The following is a 17,668-nucleotide window of genomic DNA, read 5'->3' on the forward strand; positions in this document are numbered from 1 at the left end:
CACCCCACACCTCTCTCTTGAACTTGAGAGTCCTATATCCAGTTGCCTCCTTGACATGCCTACTTCGATACGCTATAAACATCTCAAACTCAGTATGTCCAGAAACAGCTCCTGCGATTTCCCCAATACTGGCTTGATCCATGCCTTTCTGCACCTCAGATGACATCAATTCCACCTTTCCGGTAGGTCATCCCCAAACCCTACCCTGATCTCTTTCATACTCTATATCCAGCATGTCAGGAAATCCTGTTGGATCTACTTTCAAAATATCACCAGAAGCCATCACTTCGCACCACCTCCTTTGCCACCAGCCTGGCCTAAACCATCACAGTCCCTCCCCCGGACGACTGTGCAGCATAACTGGTCTCACTGTGCCTCTGGCCCCCACTGTCTATCCTCAACACAGCAGCCAGGGCAACCCTTCTAAAATAGCCGTCAGATCATGTCACTCCTCTGCTCAAAACCCCCATCTCCTTCAAAGTAAACAAAGGCCTTAAAGTGGCCTACAGGGCCCAGCATGACCCTGTTGCATCTCTGACCTCCTTTACAACTCTGCCCTGCCTCTGGGTGCCCAGGGCCTCTGGCCGCCTGGAACCCCTCCGGGTGCATTAGCTTCAGACACTCCAGGCACACTTCCTTCTTGGGGCATTTGCACTGGTTGTTCTCTGCACCTGAAATGAGCTTCCTCAGTCAGGCCAGGCCCAGCTGTCTACCTCCTTCAAGTCTTTGCTCCAAAATTACCTTCTCAGGAAGGCTGACCCTGCCTACTGAATTTAACAGGGCAATGCACCCCACTTCAGTCCCCCTCATCCAACTTATCTCTCCCTTTCTTCCCCCATAGAACTTGACACATTCAACCCTGCGGCTTCCTCATTTTTATGCTACGTACGGCTCATTGCCTGTCTGCCCTAAGTAGAAGCCGAGCTCCATGAGGACAGGGTATCTGTGAGTTGTGTTACTGATACAGCCTCTGTTCCTAGAGCGCTTCCTGGCACACGGTAGACAAGCGTTTGGCAAGTGAGCGAAGGGCAGGGCGCTGCAGGAAGGGAAGTCGGTGAGTGGTCTCGCATCAGCATCGGGCCACATCCGATGCTTCACTGGCCTGACGGAGGCAGTGGGATGGAAAGGGAGGGACAATGCAGGAGATGGAGTGGATGTGTATCCAAGGTCAGATGACTCCACATGGGAGACGTGGGGCTTTGGGAAGAGATGAGGCACCAGACACAGGTTCAATCCCGGGTGGTCCTGTGAGAGTCCCTGGGCTGTGTGCCTTGCCCTGCTCCCCTGTCCTTAGGATCACAGAAGTGACCAGGTGAAACTGAGTAGATAAAAATGAACAAAATACCAGTCCTATAAAAACAGCTCACAACTGCATGCACTCCCAGTGGATCCCACAAAGTGTCAACTCTGCCCTGCTCAACTCTGCCATGCCAGGCCAGGCAGACGTTCCACGCTGGGGTCACCCAGGGAGGTGCAGAGCGCCCCAACCTCCACCGACTATTCCTGGGGAACTGCCCTCATCCGGGGCTTTAGGCCTTTTCAATAAGCAAAGCACAGACGCGTGCCTAAAACGTACGCGCGTTAGTCTTGAACTATGGTTTGATATATGCATAATCCATTTATCTCCCTGGTATCCAGGTGCGTCACTTGCAGATTCTGAAACCTTGTGCTCTCCCCAAACAGGGTAGTCCCTAGGGCTGCTAGCAGTGCCTCCTTCTGCCCTGAGACCTGCAGATGTGCTGGCAGGGGTCTACTTCGGTTGTTCCCCTCAGTTATTAGTTCGATGTGTTAAAATTCAACCATATTTATTAAATGTCCTCAATCACTTTAATTGGATTTGTAAGAATGCCTGATTTATGAAACACTACATGGATCCTTTCAGCTAATATTAAACTCAAATATTACTCGTTACTATGGTTTCTTCCCTTTCTTCCATTCATGTGTATATGCATTGTAGATCTATGTATCTAGAGTGTCTTAAAGTTAGGAACAATTTATTTTTCATCTTTATATCCACTTGGGCCTAGCACAGTACCAGGCATATCGTTGGAATTAATAATTTATATTCTCGGAGCATGGCAGTTTTGGCTGAGCCAGGTTGGATCGGTTCAAATCTTGGATCTTCCCCTTATTTGCTGTGTGGCCTTGGGAAGGTTACTTAACCTCTCTGAGCCTTGGTTTCCACTTTTGCAAAATGAGGATTAAAATAAGAGTTACCCTAGAGGCTTATAATGAACACTAACAAGGTAAAGCTCTTAGCTGTAAAGCTCTTAGCACCCTACCTGGCACATCGTAAGCATTCAGTAAATGTCACTGCAGTATATGAACATGTGAAAGAAGCACAGGGACCAAGAACAGTGGCTCAGGAGTAACTTTGTGGAAACCCTGGTTCTGTCTTTTGCTCCTTGTATGACCTGGGACAAGGTGGTTAATCTAGCCAGGTCTCGGTTCTCTCATGTATCAAATGGAGATATTAATAGCACCTCCCCTTCTGATAGGCTTGCCTGAGACAATGCAGGTGAAACACTTAGCACAGTGCCTAGTATGTATTTAATAATAAGTAGTCAGGGCTTCCCTGGTGGCGCAGTGGTTGAGAGTCCGCCTGCCGATGCAGGGGACACGGGTTCGTGCCCCGGTCCGGGAAGATCCCACAGGCCGCGGAGCGGCTGGGCCCATGAGCCATGGCCGCTGAGCCTGCGCGTCCGGAGCCTGTGCTCCGCAACGGGAGAGGCCACAACAGTGAGAGCCCTGTGTACCGCAAAATAATAATAATAATAAGTAGTAGTAGTAGTAGTAGTAGTAGTCAATAACAATAATAATAATATCAGTATTTATTTGTACTCAACTAATGTTACCAAGTATTATTACCATATATGTAATTCTCTTAAAAAACAACAGCAACACAAAACACTGGACCCTCTAATAATGGATTGATTCAGTTTATAAATAAATTTGACCCGCAGTTGCTGGGCTATGAGGAGCTTAAGTATCCAACCTGTAGCCACTAATGGGGAACACTGGGATTTGCTGAGGGACAACACTTCCTCCACAAACAGTCCTAAGAGGGAAAGGGAATAATGTCATACCTCAGTGTTTGGCTGAATCTGACCAGAGGGGCTCCAGAGTCTGGAGCTAGTTCTGCCCCCTGGACCAAAGAGATGCTGACTGAGCCACTGACTGTGTGTCCACCCTTCTAGGTGCATCCCAGAGAAATATTCAGCAGCAGGAAGTCTGAGAAAAATAAGCAGGGTGTCAGCTGAGGGTGGGTGACAGAGAGGACAAATCCAGGTAGATGATCCTTGGTGGGTTTGCAGGTGGGTAGCAGCTGTCCCCCAGTGGGTCACAGACCCAGCCTGAGGAGGGAGCCTGGAGTGAGGCAGTTTCTCAGCTCTTGAACTTGGAAGTGAAGAGAGAAACCCTGTGGTACCCACTGGGACACCCACTAGGCAGACAAGGTGAAGAGGAAAGCAGAAAGTTGGGACGTAGCACAGAGCAGTCGTCCAGCCATCAAAACAGGGGGCCTGACTTGGTATCTGCCAGGGGCAAACAGCCAGCCTCAGTTTAGGATTTGTCCTGGGAGCCTGGGAGAGAATGAATAGGTGAGGCGGTCAGCAGGGAGGGAGTAGGGCAGACCTGGGCTGGAGTCGGCAGGCTTCGTCCTTGCACCCCGTCCTCTAACATCGTTGCTTGGTACATCCAAGTACCTGTGAAGGTGGCCTCACTTCCCAGAAACGCATATCAACCTTTTTAAGAGCAACTTCAAAATGCTGGCCAAACTTACACACTTTCTTTGACTTCCCTCCTGCTTGACTGAGTGATTCCTCTCCCTTCCCCCATCTGCCTCCTCCATACAAATTTAAAATCGAGGACAATCTTCATCGAGCCTTTCTCTGTAATCAGGACATAAAAATTATCCCAACGTTTCTCTTTAAAAATGGGATCTTCAGAGACTCAGTAGGCCTTTATGCATTACTAATAAGTTCTTTAGTGAAACATTTTGTCTTTTACTAAAATAAATCTCTCCTATTAAATCTGCCATGTGAAAAATCTAATAGTGTTTAAGCTGACAAAATTTCATTTGCACAAAATCATTGTACTTGTTAAGGATTTGGGAGTTGTTGTAGTTTGTTTTTGATAAGACAAGGGGATCTTGTTACTTGAGTTCGCGAAAAGAATTAGAATACCCATTCGCAGAACCAAATCTTTGTGTCAGAAGATAGCATAGTGTTTTGCTGGTTGTAGCCTCCAATCTCATGGAAAAAAACCCATCATCTAGCATTTCTTATAAGTGATTGTAGTTGTTTCCAAGGCTGCTGTAACAAGTACCACAAATCAGGTGGCTTAGAACAACAGAAGTTTATTCTCTCACAGTTTTGGAAGCTCAGAGTCTGAAACCAAGGTGTCAGCAGGGCCATGCTTCCTCTAAAGGTCTAGGGAAGGAACTGTGCCAGGCCCCTCTCCCAGCTTCTGGCAGCCGCAGACGTTCTGTGGGTTAGAGATAGCCATCTTTTTCCTGTGTCTCTTCACATTGTCTGTCCCTGTGTCTAAATTTTCCCTTTTTATAAGGACACCAGTCATGTTGGATTAAAGCCCACCTAGATGACCTTATCTTAACCTAATTACCTCTATAAAAGACCCTATCTCCAAATAAGGTCACATTCCAAGGAAGTGGGGCTTAAGACATCAACCCGTCTCTCCAGGAAGACACAATTCAACCCACGACACAATCGTCCCGTGTCACCTCCCTAATTTAGTTCATTATTATGCAAGGGGTCCACTCTGCTCTGAACAAATCTTTTGTATGTTACCCTGCAGCTTCCCCGCACTGACAGCAAGGGGCAGGGGAGGGCACGCTTTTTAGTAATGGGGCCCAGAATTCAGCCTGGTAGACTTTGGCAACTTGGCCTTGGAAAGTATCTTCAGATCTCTCGGAGCTTCACTTTCCTTCCCTTTAAATTGGAGTAATATATGACAAGAATGTTGTGAAGCTGTAATAAGATATTATGTGTGAAGAATGCTTTCTAAGGTGTAATAGGAACGTTGCACGGGATTTTCAGTTTCTGAAAAATGGCTCTTCAGAGGGTCAACAGCACAGGCTGCCATCCGGCCTGGGTCAGATGCCCAGCTCTGCCACTGACTACTTGTGTGACTCTGGGAAGTCACTTCCCCTCTCTGTGCCTCCCTTTTATCCCATAAAATGAGAATATTAACGGTTCCTCTTGTTAAGCACTTGTATTGAAGATGAGAGTGTGATGTACCAAAAGCACTTAGAAACTCCTGGTACGTGATATGTGCACTATTATATAAGTCTTTGCTATTTTTATTGAGGGTAAGATCACATCTCAGTACCCTGTGCGCAATTCCACCCCAGTTTCTGGCCTCGAGCAGATGCTCCACAATGTTTGCTGAATGAATAAAGGAACGGAGGTCCACAGCTCCTGCCCTCAGGAGACAGACCCTAAAGCCCTCACCTCTGCCCTGATCCTCCCCGAAGCGGTGCAGAACTGGCCCTGCAGTGACGCAGGGGCCACGCCCGCCCATACCTCCCCAGGCTGGGTTTCTTGAATCAAGTGCAGCTTCCTCCTGCAGCTGCTCAGTTTGCAGGTCAGTCTCAAGGCAGCGAGTAATACACACCAGCCCAAGAGGAATGTGCTTTTCTTTGTTACTAAAACTGAATGCACCCTGAAAAGGACACTCTACCCTTCCATCTCCTTCCAGCGCTTCTTCACCTGATTGGCCCTGTTTTCCTGGTCTTTTTCCCCATCTTCCTCCCCTTCCTGCCCATCCCCCCTTCCCAATGCCCCATCCATACCTCACCCACCCCTTCTCCCACCTCCTCCTGGAAGCCTTACCCAGCTTGACACCAACAACCAGGGCACTCTGGCCTTGTCACAAGTATATTTATAATGAGGTGCGATATGCAAAATCTTGTAATATAAATACCTCCCAGGGCAGTGACCTGGGTCAGGGGGGCCCCCCCTTGCTGTGCCAGGAGGGGGAGGTGGTAGGATCTGGGGGAAGGGGCCAGAGTGACCAGAGAAGTGGGGAAAACACCTGACAGGCCACAGGCTTGGGACTGTGGCTATCTTCTAAGTGGAACCGAGGTATTTATACCCAGTAAATGTCAGCCTTTAAGGCTGATTGTCTGCCAGTGTCCGAATTCCAGGAAGTTCCCTATGGTGGGGGGGGGGGGGGTAGGTGATTGACCACGTGGTTTTCAAATCAGACTGAAAGAGACTGTACAATAACAGAAAGCGTAAAACAAAGTTTGTGTCTTGGGCTAGATTTCACTTATTTGGAAAATGACCAGCTTCTGAACATACTGATCAGCTGATGATAAAAAAAACAGCAGCCAATATTTCCTAAGCATTTGCTTTGTTTCAGGTGCCGTGTGAAGGCCTTTATAAGGCTTCGGGAACTTGACCGCCCCCGCAGAGTGGTCATGAAGTAGTCTGGCTCGTTTTAATTGTCCAAATCGCCAACCCTTACTCCCTACCTACCCACGTCCCTCCGCATATACGCAACTACATAATCCGATAAAGATCTTAGTCTGACGTGATATGTGCCTTCCACTAGAGTCATCCCTGACCCCTAAGCTAGGCAGAGTTCCCTACAACGTGTTCACAAAGCGCCTTGAATTCCCCCATATTGTGGCGTGGCTCACTCTGTGTTTTGACTGCCCATTTACTATCACAGGGCTCGGCACGTGATTTGCTGGAGGAGAGAGAGGAGGACAGTCATTCGATAACGTGCACTGAGTGCCCACCGTGTGAGGGTCTCTGTACTGAGAAGTATAAGACATAGACCAGAAAGGCCTGCCCTCCCCACACAGGAAACATCCTAATGCTGTGAGATTAATATTGCATAGAGCTTCTGTTTCACCCACGGCCATAGCCACGCATACACGGATGAACGGGATGTCAGGAAACTGGACACTCTGAAGTCAGACGGCGGCTAGACCGGTTTTGTGTTATGTCGGTACGTTATCACAATCCACACTGCCCAGTGTTCCTCTGTGACTCAGAAGATATTAATCTTTTAGCTAAATAAAATAATTTTGAAATGAAGCATCTGATGCTTGGAAATCAGTTTCCTTAAATCTCTGGAAAATGGAGGGACTATTTTTGGTCTCACTGATTTCTCTTAACTGGCACATTTTCAGTTAACATATAAAGTTAACAAGATGGATAATCCTTACCAGTAAAGACAGGGCTTGGCGCCTCAATCAAACTGACAAACAGCTCTTTCCAGTCATAAGACACAGTAGTCTGAGACACTTAAACTGCCCAGGCTCAAGGACAGAGAAAAGAAGTCGAAGAGAAAAACAGTGAAAAAGAATTCTTCACATAATTGGAGAAGCAAGGGAAGGAGACACGCTCAGTACATTTTGAAACATATATAAAAAAATAAACTTGAGGGCTTCCCTGGTGGCGCAGTGGTTGAGAGTCCGCCTGCCGATGCAGGGGACAGGGGTTCGTGCCCTGGTCCGGGAAGATCCCACCTGCCACGGAGCAGCTGGGCCCATGAGCCAAGGCCGCTGAGCCTGCGCGTCCGGAGCCTGTGCTCCACAACGGGAGAGGCCACAACAGTGAGAGGCCCGCGTACCGCAAAAACTAACTAACTAACTAAATAAATAAACAAACTTGAGTCTTAATGTTAACAAATTAATTGATTGACTAATTAAACTTCTCAGGCAGCCAAATCCATTAAAAAATAAAATTGACACGTGCTCTGGAATGGCAAACTGCAAACAATTCACCCTCTTTGCCTCTCCTCCCCATTTATTAATTTTTATGTTTCATCTGTTTAAACGGTCACAAATTAGGTCTTAACAGCACAATAGTGCTTGAAGGAATAGGGCAGTTACATTGGCATGACTATAATGAGTCACAGATCTGCTCCTAGAGCACTGGTGATGGCCCCAAGGTCTTCCAGCCTCTCCGGGGATTACAGGCTGCCCTAAATGCAAACCTAGAGAGGGCAGACTCAGAAGCATTCGCAGCTCCCTGTAAGGAAGGGAAAAGCGCCAGCTTTGGGAAGAGGGCTGGACCTCGCCTGCTCAAACCAAGGCCTCTGGGTTTTTTCTCCCACTTTCAAAAACCTTGAGACATTTTGAAACTAGGGAAACTGAGGCTGTGAGCATCTGATTCACCCCCAGCCAGTTTAGTCACTTAGAAAACATCTGCTAAACACTTTACATGTCACAGGGACCAAAGCAGTGGTCTATTTGACTGAATTTTCCACTGTAGGTACTTAATAGATCCTCCTAGACTTAATCGATTTTGACTTAATTTGCCACGTCTGCTGATGCACTTCATGCCCCGCCTGTCACACAGACCGCTCACAATTCTCATAACATATTGGGACTGTTGCCAACATACCTCCCAGGTGTCACCCTTCACCGTAACTGTTGGTTTATGTGGCTTTCTCCTTTTACTAGATTAGGAACATTCAAGGGGGAAATAGATGTAGAATTGACAATGTATAGCAAATTATGACTTTTTTCAGAGCAACTGTGGCCGTCTCTCGAGCTCTCACAGACATCGGAAAGAGTTGAGATATGGGAACATCATCACCCCCATTTGACAGATAAGAAAACTGAGGCACAGAATATTATACATTATCTGCAAAAGTTAATCTAACCGTTTAGGGATGAAGCCACGACCAGAATTCCAGGATTTCCCCACTATAATGCATAGCTGCTTTAAACTCTGCATTAGTCATGCCATGTTAATCAGGCCTGGCAAGTTTCAGCAGGACAGATATCAAAGAAAAACAGATCTGAGGTTCTTCCAAAGAGAGAAATGGCCAAGGCTGGTGCTAACTGTGAGAACAAGAATAGTGTTAAAGAGCTTGGTAGACAGGCCAGAGAGAAGCACCGTGATACAGAAACTGAACTAGTTATCAGCAAGGTTGTTTTTATTTTTATTTTATTTATTTATTTATTTGCTTGGTTTTTGGCTGCATTGGGTCTTCGTTGCTGCGCGTGGGCTTTCGCTAGCTGTGGTGAGCGGGGTCTACTCTTTGTTGCAGTGTGTGGGCTTCTCGTTGCGGTGGCTTCTCTTGTTGCGGAGCGTGGGCTCTAGGCGCGCAGGCTTCAGTAGTTGCGGCACACGGGCTTCAGTAGTTGCGGCACGCGGGCTTCAGTAGTTGCAGCGCACAGGCTCTAGAGTGCAGGCTCAGTAGTTGTGGCGCACGGGCTTAGCTGCTCCACGGCATGTGGGATCTTCCCAGAACAGGGATCGAACCTGTGTCCCCTGCATTGCCAGGTGGATTTTTAACCACTGTGCCACCAGGGAAGGAGGATAATAAAAACTTACAGAGGGCTTACTATGTGCCAGGAACTGCTCAAACACTGTATATGCATTAAATCTTAATCCTTACGCAAGTCTATGAGGGGGGAACTATTGTTATCCCCATTTTACAGATGTGGCAACTGGAGGCCACAAGGTCCCATGGCAAGAACAGCAGAGCTGGATTTTGAGCCCAAGTGGTCCAGTTCCAGAGACTGTTCCCTTTACCACTGGTTTCAACTGCTTCTCAAGGAAAGGTTCCAAGATAGAACAGGCTTCAGGAATGTGACTCCAGGACATCAGGATTTCGCTAAGTTGGTTTCACGCGTGCGGAACGCGAGGGAATCTGAGAGGTTCTTCAGTGGCTTCCATGGACCTCCCAAGCAGGCTCCTGGACTCAGAGCATCCCAGCAGGCCACTTTGGGAACGCATACCATTTGCCCCCAGTCTTAGAGTCAGATTCTCCATTCCACAGCCAGGCCTGCTCCCTTGAAAATACCATCACATGCTGAAAGCAGTGAGCCGCCAGGACCCAACGGGAAGAGGAGGAATTCAGTGGATCAGGCTGTGACCCTGGGCCTCAACTGGAATTATTTCCCAAAAGGGCCTTTGTAGAGCCTGCTGATCAATGGCGTGGCCCACACTAAGAAACAATTTAAATTATCCCCGAGTCGTACAGCAGGGGCCTATTGTCAGTTTGAATTGCAGATCATATAAAATCCATTGCTCTTCCGATGGAAAACTAATGGGATATAGTTGTCTGTTAGCTATTCCTATGGGCCAAACTCCTATTGTTAATCCCTTTAATAATCTCCTAATTAATCTGTTTTCTTTTTTGCTTCCATATTTTAATTGACTTTTTCAATTAGGAGCATACTAGGAAAAGACTCTAAATATTCCTGGTTTTCAAATAAGCAATTGGAAAACCTCATTTTCCAATTACGCTTTTCCTTTCTCACACCAACCTGATTCTGAAATTTTTTCTTAGCCAAAGCTGCATTTATTTTCTCCCACGTCATGCAATGTAATGACCACGTAATTCCGATAGCTACGATCTGTTGTTCTGACAAGTACATATTAGTTATTCAGCATCTTTCCTCATCCTGTTAGGAATCAACATGGGTATTCTGCATTAGAATCTTTCATGGTCGCTTATTTTAATAAACTTAATTCAGCTTGAAATTCTCACTTGCTTCTAACCATCCTCCCTAAACTAAATTTTCCTGGAGTAGAGATTATTTTGGGAAGCAGAATGAAGTGCACAAATCCTATGTAAACTACGTCAGAATTCTGTTATTGTTTTTAAATAAGCGGATTCCAAACAATGCGAACCATAACAACATTAGAGATACAAAATCTAATAATCAGGGTAAGATTTTATACGTAGCGTAAAACATAAATCTGATCTTGCGCTTCTCCTGCTTCAAAACTTTCAGTGGCAATGAAGTTCATAGCCCTTAACTTGACTCCCAAAGTTCTTTGTTATCTGGCTGTAGTCTACTTCTTCCCGTTTTATCTCTTATCATCCCCCCACTGCAACCCACACCCCCTTCTGTATTCCAGCCTTGAGAAACTTCAAGAAGGCCCCCAGATGGTACATTCTCCTAGCACGTCCTCTTCCTTTTGTCCTCATTTTGTATTCTCCCCCTCAACACACAAATACACACACACACACACACACACACACACTTTAGCCCTCACTCACTCCCTTGCCAAGTTCCTTCTCATCCTTCAGGTCTCAGTTTAAATATGTCACTTCTTCAGAGCCCTCCTTTGCCACCAGTCTCAATTCTGACCCTCTCCCACCATTGTCTCTCAGCCTTCTCCTCCAGAACAGGGACCACAGTTTGTAATTATACATTTATCTGTGTCACTGTTTGGCTAATATCCGTCTTCACCACCTGATTGCAGGCTTCAGGCAGGGAGGCAGCAGATCTTGTGTTTACTCACCTTTAGTTAACTAGCACTTAGCACAAGACCTGGTACACAGCAAGGTCTCAATCAATATTTGTTGAATGAAGGAAGGAATGAGACCCTAGCCCGGAAATAGACCAAGAACAATGGTGAGTGTGATCCAGACCACCTGTCATTTCTAAACCTGCTGCATCCCACCCGGGGTGGGCGGAGCCCCTGAGGGCTGCAATCTCCACATTAGACCCTGGTGTGGGACCATCTGCCTAGACTCCTCCAGGGCTCCCATTTTCCAGTTCTAGAAGATTCTTCACAAAGACTCTGGAATGGTGCCCTCCCACTCCATCCCACAGAAGCTGTGCCAGCCCCCTTCTCCAGGGGCTGGACCCTCACCTCTCTTATCTCTCGGAAACAGTGTTTAACCAAGGGAGGAAGAGTTAAAATAAAACAAAAAAAAAACAATCCTAGCAGCCACAGGAAGACTTTCCCAAGACATTTTCGTCTTCATTTCTTGGACTAAAATTGGGAGACGCTATTTTTGACACTTCTGTTTTGTTTCACAATGATATACAAAGATGCTTTACATTTCTGCTCACTGCCCTCTCCCGTAGGGTTATGACAACTTGCTTTGATAATCAACCGTTTTTGTGCGATGATGTGTATCCTGACAGATCTTACGCCTTAACAAAAACTTCCTTACCAATTGTTTACTGTGTCAAATAGTTATATTTTGACAGTAAGTTTTCCTTTAGGATTTTAGAGTCCTATAGTATCCCTTACTAAGATTCTGCTGCCTGGAGTTTCCCAGGCTTTGAATTGTATGCCTCATACATCTGTGCTGCAACACCCTTCAAAATATTGATGCTAGACTGAACTATGTTCCAGGGCTCTCTCCTCAAATATGGATACTTGCAGAAATATCCTGAAGACTTGAAAATAATTTTAAACATAAGATATTTGAATAAGTATAATTAAGTACTGATTGTTTTTATCATGTTTTGAAATGAAAAGCTCCTCTAGAGAAGAAACAAAAAGCCAATCAAAACATAACTAAATCTGTAATCCTGCATTTACTGTAAAGAAAATGACATACAAATCTCTTTTCTTTCTTTGGTAATGCTGACAACGCTTCCCCAGTGCTTACTACGTGCCAGGCATTCTCTACACCTTGTGCCCGTATTAGCTCATCTAATCCTACAACAGCCTTGAGAGGAAAACACAATAATTATTTTCATTGTATAGATGAAAACACCAATATACAAGAAATTCAAGTAATCTGCTCGAAGTTACAAAGGTAGGAAAAAGCAGAGCCAACTTATGTGCCCAGGCATCTGCCTCCAGAGCCTGTAAGCCTAACCACTCCTCTGACCCCCTTCCGACAGACAGACCCAGGCAAATGATCTTTCTCCACTCCCAAATCCTCATATATATTCTATTATATATATATATATTTTTTTTTTTTTTTTGCGGTACGCGGGCCTCTCACCGCTGTGGCCTCTCCCGTTCCGGAGCACAGGCTCCAGACGCGCAGGCTCAGTGGCCATGGCTCACGGGCCCAGCCGCTCCGCGGCATGTGGGATCCTCCCGGACCGGGGCACGAACCCGCGTCCCCTGCATTGGCAGGCGGACTCTCAACCACTGCGCCACCAGGGAAGCCCTCTATTATATTTTAAATTGTGTTAAGTAGCCTATTATTCTATGACGGAGAATGCTAGATTTTTATCCTCCCTGGATTTTTAACTGTTGCTAATAAATAGGTTAGTACAGTGAGGTAATTGAGTCAGATAAACCTAGATTTAAAATCCAGCCCTACCACTTACCAATTATATAACCTTTGGAAAGTTTCTTGATCTTTCTGGGTACATTTGCTGTTTTGTAAAATAGGGATCATTACAGCTGTTATAAGGAGAAAATGAGATAACCATGTATAAATTGTCTGGCACATGGGTAATCAGTAATATACCTCACTCCAAGTGTGTAAGTAAGAACAGTAGGAAATTGTATTAATTCTCATGGAAAAGAAGGTTCCATCAATAAATTACTAATTCGATGTTGTAAATCATGTTCCATTGGCTGAAAATAGTTTATGTAGTTCCTTAAGAGTCCCAGTTGTATCAAGAGATGACAGCATTCACAAAAAAACCATATTTTTCTAGCCTCATCGAAATTTTTACCTGAAGCATTACATTAGAAGACTAATGATCAAATTGACAATTATATGAACGAGCAAAATAGAATAGCCAAACTGGTAGAAGTGTGGATGTTTCACAAATTCCAACTCCATTCTCTGGAACTTTGTTTTCCCAAACCCCCACATGAGGCCATTTGTACATTTGTACACAGAGGCCCATATGTGTACCCTGTATACATGAGCCTCTCTGGGTGTCATCTTCCAAGTGAACTGACTGTGTTTGAAGAGAGTTTGAATTGAGCTTGTCAGACAGAAGCCTGGGGAGACTTATCCTCTATACAAGAAATGTCACTCTGTTCAATTCTCCTCCACCCCTGATGATGGGCAGTAGCCACGTCCCGTGACCACCTCCCACAATAGATGATAAGAATGTATTTGGACACCTGACATAAGGCAGACAGTCCATAGGCTGGTCATACTCCTGTGCTCTAGGAGCTGGCCCAATCTGAATGCTTTCTTGGAGATTTTATTTTAGAAAATCCAGAGACTTGGGCAATTGTCAAGGGAGGACAGAAAGAGAAGTAAAATAAGACATGCCTGAAGCAGGTTGGTAGGGCTGGAGGGACCCTAGGACATCACAAAACAATGAGCAAAGTAAAGTTAGGATTAAAACTTTACCTTAAAAATCTGCAGACAGAAGCAGATGGAGAGAGAAAGAGATTTCTAGACTGCTTTGACTTGGATTATTTATTTTTAACTTTTTATTTCGTATTGGAGTACAGTTGATTAACAATGTTGTGTTAGTTTCAGGTGTACAACAAAGTGGATTATTTTAAATTGTGGGTCCAGTTTGCCAGTATTTTAACAGTGGACCTTCCAGTACTTGACCCAAGATGTCTGTTTTCTCCCTTAGGATGCTGAATGAAACATCGACAATATGAACTTGAGCCTAAGGAGACATGCTGCCCTTGCCCATTGTTACAGAATAACTTTAGCGGAAACGTGACCAATTCCTTCTGGGGTCCCCGGTGCCCGCCTCTGTGTCCTCCCTACAGAGGGCGGCACAGCCTCTCATGCTGCTAACATGGGTTGATGAGTGCAGAGCACCAGGCTGAGCCCAGGACTCCTGTCTGCCCTTCTCCGCGGCAGTGTAGGAGGCTGACATTTGGGAGGGAGCCTGCGCCACCACAAGTACAGCTGAAATGAGCAGGGGGCAGCGTGCGAACTCCAGATGTTTAGAATTAGGATGACTATAAACAAATTTGTTTGCCCAGATCCACCCAGCTTGCTTTTTAAAATTACTTTTATATTTGGTAAACAAACCCATATTCTCTTTTCTTGGTTGCAAATAAGACTAATTCTTTAGAGACTGACAGTCCCCATACTGGTTAACACAGTTCGTTATTCTTTCTCCAGAAATTGCATACTTCACATATCAACGTGATTCTCTCAATTGGTAGTTTTGAAAACTTGGGAATTCAGTATAAACACTACCATTTGTGATTACTCTTCAAGACTGGTTTTAGGCACACCTGTCACCTAATTAATTTTTTTTTTCACTTTGCCAACTTTAACATCCCGATGTTCCTTTAGCTGTAAACACTCTTCACTACCTCATATTGTGACATTTAATTTTATACAACTGTCACGGGACTGGGGCAGGGACATGGGCTGCAGCTTTCGTGTATTAGAGCAAACTGCTCTGTTGTAGGTGATTATCTGAGTTCATGCCTGGAAATTTCACCTGTGCATCAGTTACTAAGAAATGTCTGCCCTATTCTACCACCGCCTCTTCTTCAATCATTTGATTTAGGGCTGTCTTCAGCCACGCTGGAGCACACATTTCAAGACCTTCTGATTACTTTCCCTGCTGCACAAATGTGGCGCATAATTATTCGCATTTTGTTATCACTCCAGCACAAACCAACGTTTAGCAAGTTCAAAGCTTCCTTTTGATAAGTCACAATAAATATGCTCCTCTGATGGCCTCCCACACTGCCTAGAAGGGTCCGACTTTACTCTCAGCAGTCATGTTTCCTTAGGGTCTTTTGTCAGAGTTAGAATCCACTAAAAACAACAACATTTCAGGACGCTTCTCTGTTCAACAGGTCTGAGCAAGGCTGATAATCATCGAATGCCTGATTCACCCCTTGTGTGTTCAAACATACGTGCACACGCATGTGCACACACACAGATACACACCTTCGTATATAAGGAATGATTGTGAAATGGTTGACCACAGAGTTGAAAGCTACTTATGACAGTCCTAAGACCAAAACTCTTTCTTCCAGGGCCGTTGTTCAAGAGAGAACTGCAAGTATCTTCACCCTCCGACACATTTAAAAACTCAACTCGAAATTAACGGGAGGAACAATTTGATCCAGCAAAAAACTGCAGCAGCAATGCTTGCCCAGCAGATGCAATTTATGTTTCCAGGAACCCCACTTCATCCAGTGGTGAGTACATTGCATCTCATGATGGGCTTGATGATTAAAGTGTTGGTACAGGCAAGGCCACGTTGACCTAAAATGGTGTCCCCCTACTTTGTCTCTTTGGCTACCATTAAAGCAAATAGCTTTGAAGCTAACTAGATGCTGAAAATAGGGTTTTTAAGATTATTTAAATGGAAAAACGCATGTAGAAACTGTAGGCAAAGACAATTTCTAATCAATATCTGGGAAATCTGTGTCACTCCAACTAGTGACAGTAACCTCCATATTTCTCACCAGTAACCTCCATATTTGAACCATCTTAGAAGGGCGATAGTTCTACGTTCTCATTTAGAGTATGAATTGATGATCTATGCAAAGAAGAGATTCTGATGCCTAAAACATTATTAGCAATGCAACAGATAGATTATTTAGTTCAATGGTATCATTTTAAGGAAGGGGAAAATGAAACCACAGAAGTTAGTGGATTTACCCAATGTCCTGCAGCTAATCAGTTGTGGAGCTGAGCCTGGACCTCAGACATCTTGACCAGGGCGCTTTCTGCAGTCTGCTCCTCCTGGAGCCTGGCAGAGGCATGAAGGAAGGCTGCCTGAGCCACCCACGCCTCCCATCTCAGAGGCCTGCAAAGGGTGCAGGAGCTGAGGCAAGGCCCACAGGATTAAACGCCCAGGGAGTTCAGTACTCTGTCATATTTTCTCCCTGATTTCACAGTGTTTGAAAGTACTTCCTTAAAGGTCTGGAAATTGCTCTAGGAATGAGGCCCTGAGAAAAAGGAGTGCATTTCTGGGCTTTAGTGAATTTCGTTTACACTTGTAAATTTTTTGTCAAAAACAAGCTAATTTTTTAAAAAACAAAGCCAGTGAAGTGAGTGAAATTTTTTTTTAAAAAAGGTACATAAACAAGAGATGATTGTTTAAAAATCAGTCTTTATTGTATGAAAACTCTATGTCATTGAAAGATGCTAAATGAAAAGGGATAGCTACCAGGGAGTTACATTTTCTTGTTGTGCGTCCATGAGATGAGATGGGGAAGGTGGGGTTTGGTCCAGGAAGAGGGGAGAGAATCTGGGCAGATTGTTGGCAATTCTGCTTGTCTCCGGGTTTCTGCCCAAGAATAGCAGCACAAAGTAGCCAGGAACCAACTCTGCCCAGAGTAAAAAAAAAAAAAAGTGCAGGTGCAGGGGACTCCAAGATAAATCAGCTACAGTCTTGTGGGTGTAGACAGACTCAAGGAAAAGACAACATAAGATTCAGGCCCAGAGCATTATGATTTTGGATGAGGCAGGAAAGGCTGCCTGAAGGAAGTCCCAAATAAGTACATCCTAAAGGATGAGTAGGCGCTATCCTAGATGTAAGGACAACACAGGTAGAGTTCTGAACACATTAACACCAAATACAGGCGTTTAAGTGGATCTACTTAAAACCATTCACATGTATAATTTACGGTTCTCTTTATTGATACACACGTATAAATTATTTTATTAAATTACCTAAATGCTAAAATAATTTAATTATACACATTAAATGACATCTATGGGAATAAACTTAGAACCACCTAGGTCAACATACCAACAGTGCATTATATCATTTTAATCATTCACTACTTATTTACTTAGAATTTGTAAGGATTGACCCTGGTACCCAATAATGGCAATGTTAATAAGAAAATTCCATTCCTGTTATAAACTATTAGTTGAATTTTCTTTGAAAGTTATGTTTATGTATTGTCTCATATATTAATTAGAAGACAATAATCACAATTACTCTATGAAGAAGGAATATTACACTTAAGTATTTTAATAGAGGTTTTTAAATTGCAAGAAAAATGAGAATGAAAAATGTAATAAACTTAAAAATCATTAACTCTACAAACAAATAACTTCA

The 17,668-nt window shown here is 44.6% G+C and overlaps 1 protein-coding gene across 4 annotated transcripts in view; it reads left to right on the plus strand.

Annotated features, from left to right (window-relative positions):
* Positions 1-17,668, plus strand: part of MBNL2 (muscleblind like splicing regulator 2) — a 151,713-nt gene that overhangs the window by 82,044 nt on the left and 52,001 nt on the right. For all 4 annotated transcript variants that reach the window (XM_079902854.1, XM_079902853.1, XM_079902856.1 and 1 more), the window contains exon 3: positions 15,627-15,791. In XM_079902854.1, coding sequence (XP_079758980.1) covers positions 15,627-15,791 — 165 coding nt within the window. The remainder of the gene's footprint in view (positions 1-15,626; positions 15,792-17,668) is intronic.

The sequence above is a fragment of the Stenella coeruleoalba genome, assembly GCF_951394435.1.
Source record: "Stenella coeruleoalba genome assembly, chromosome: 18".
NCBI classification, from domain to species: domain Eukaryota; kingdom Metazoa; phylum Chordata; class Mammalia; order Artiodactyla; family Delphinidae; genus Stenella; species Stenella coeruleoalba.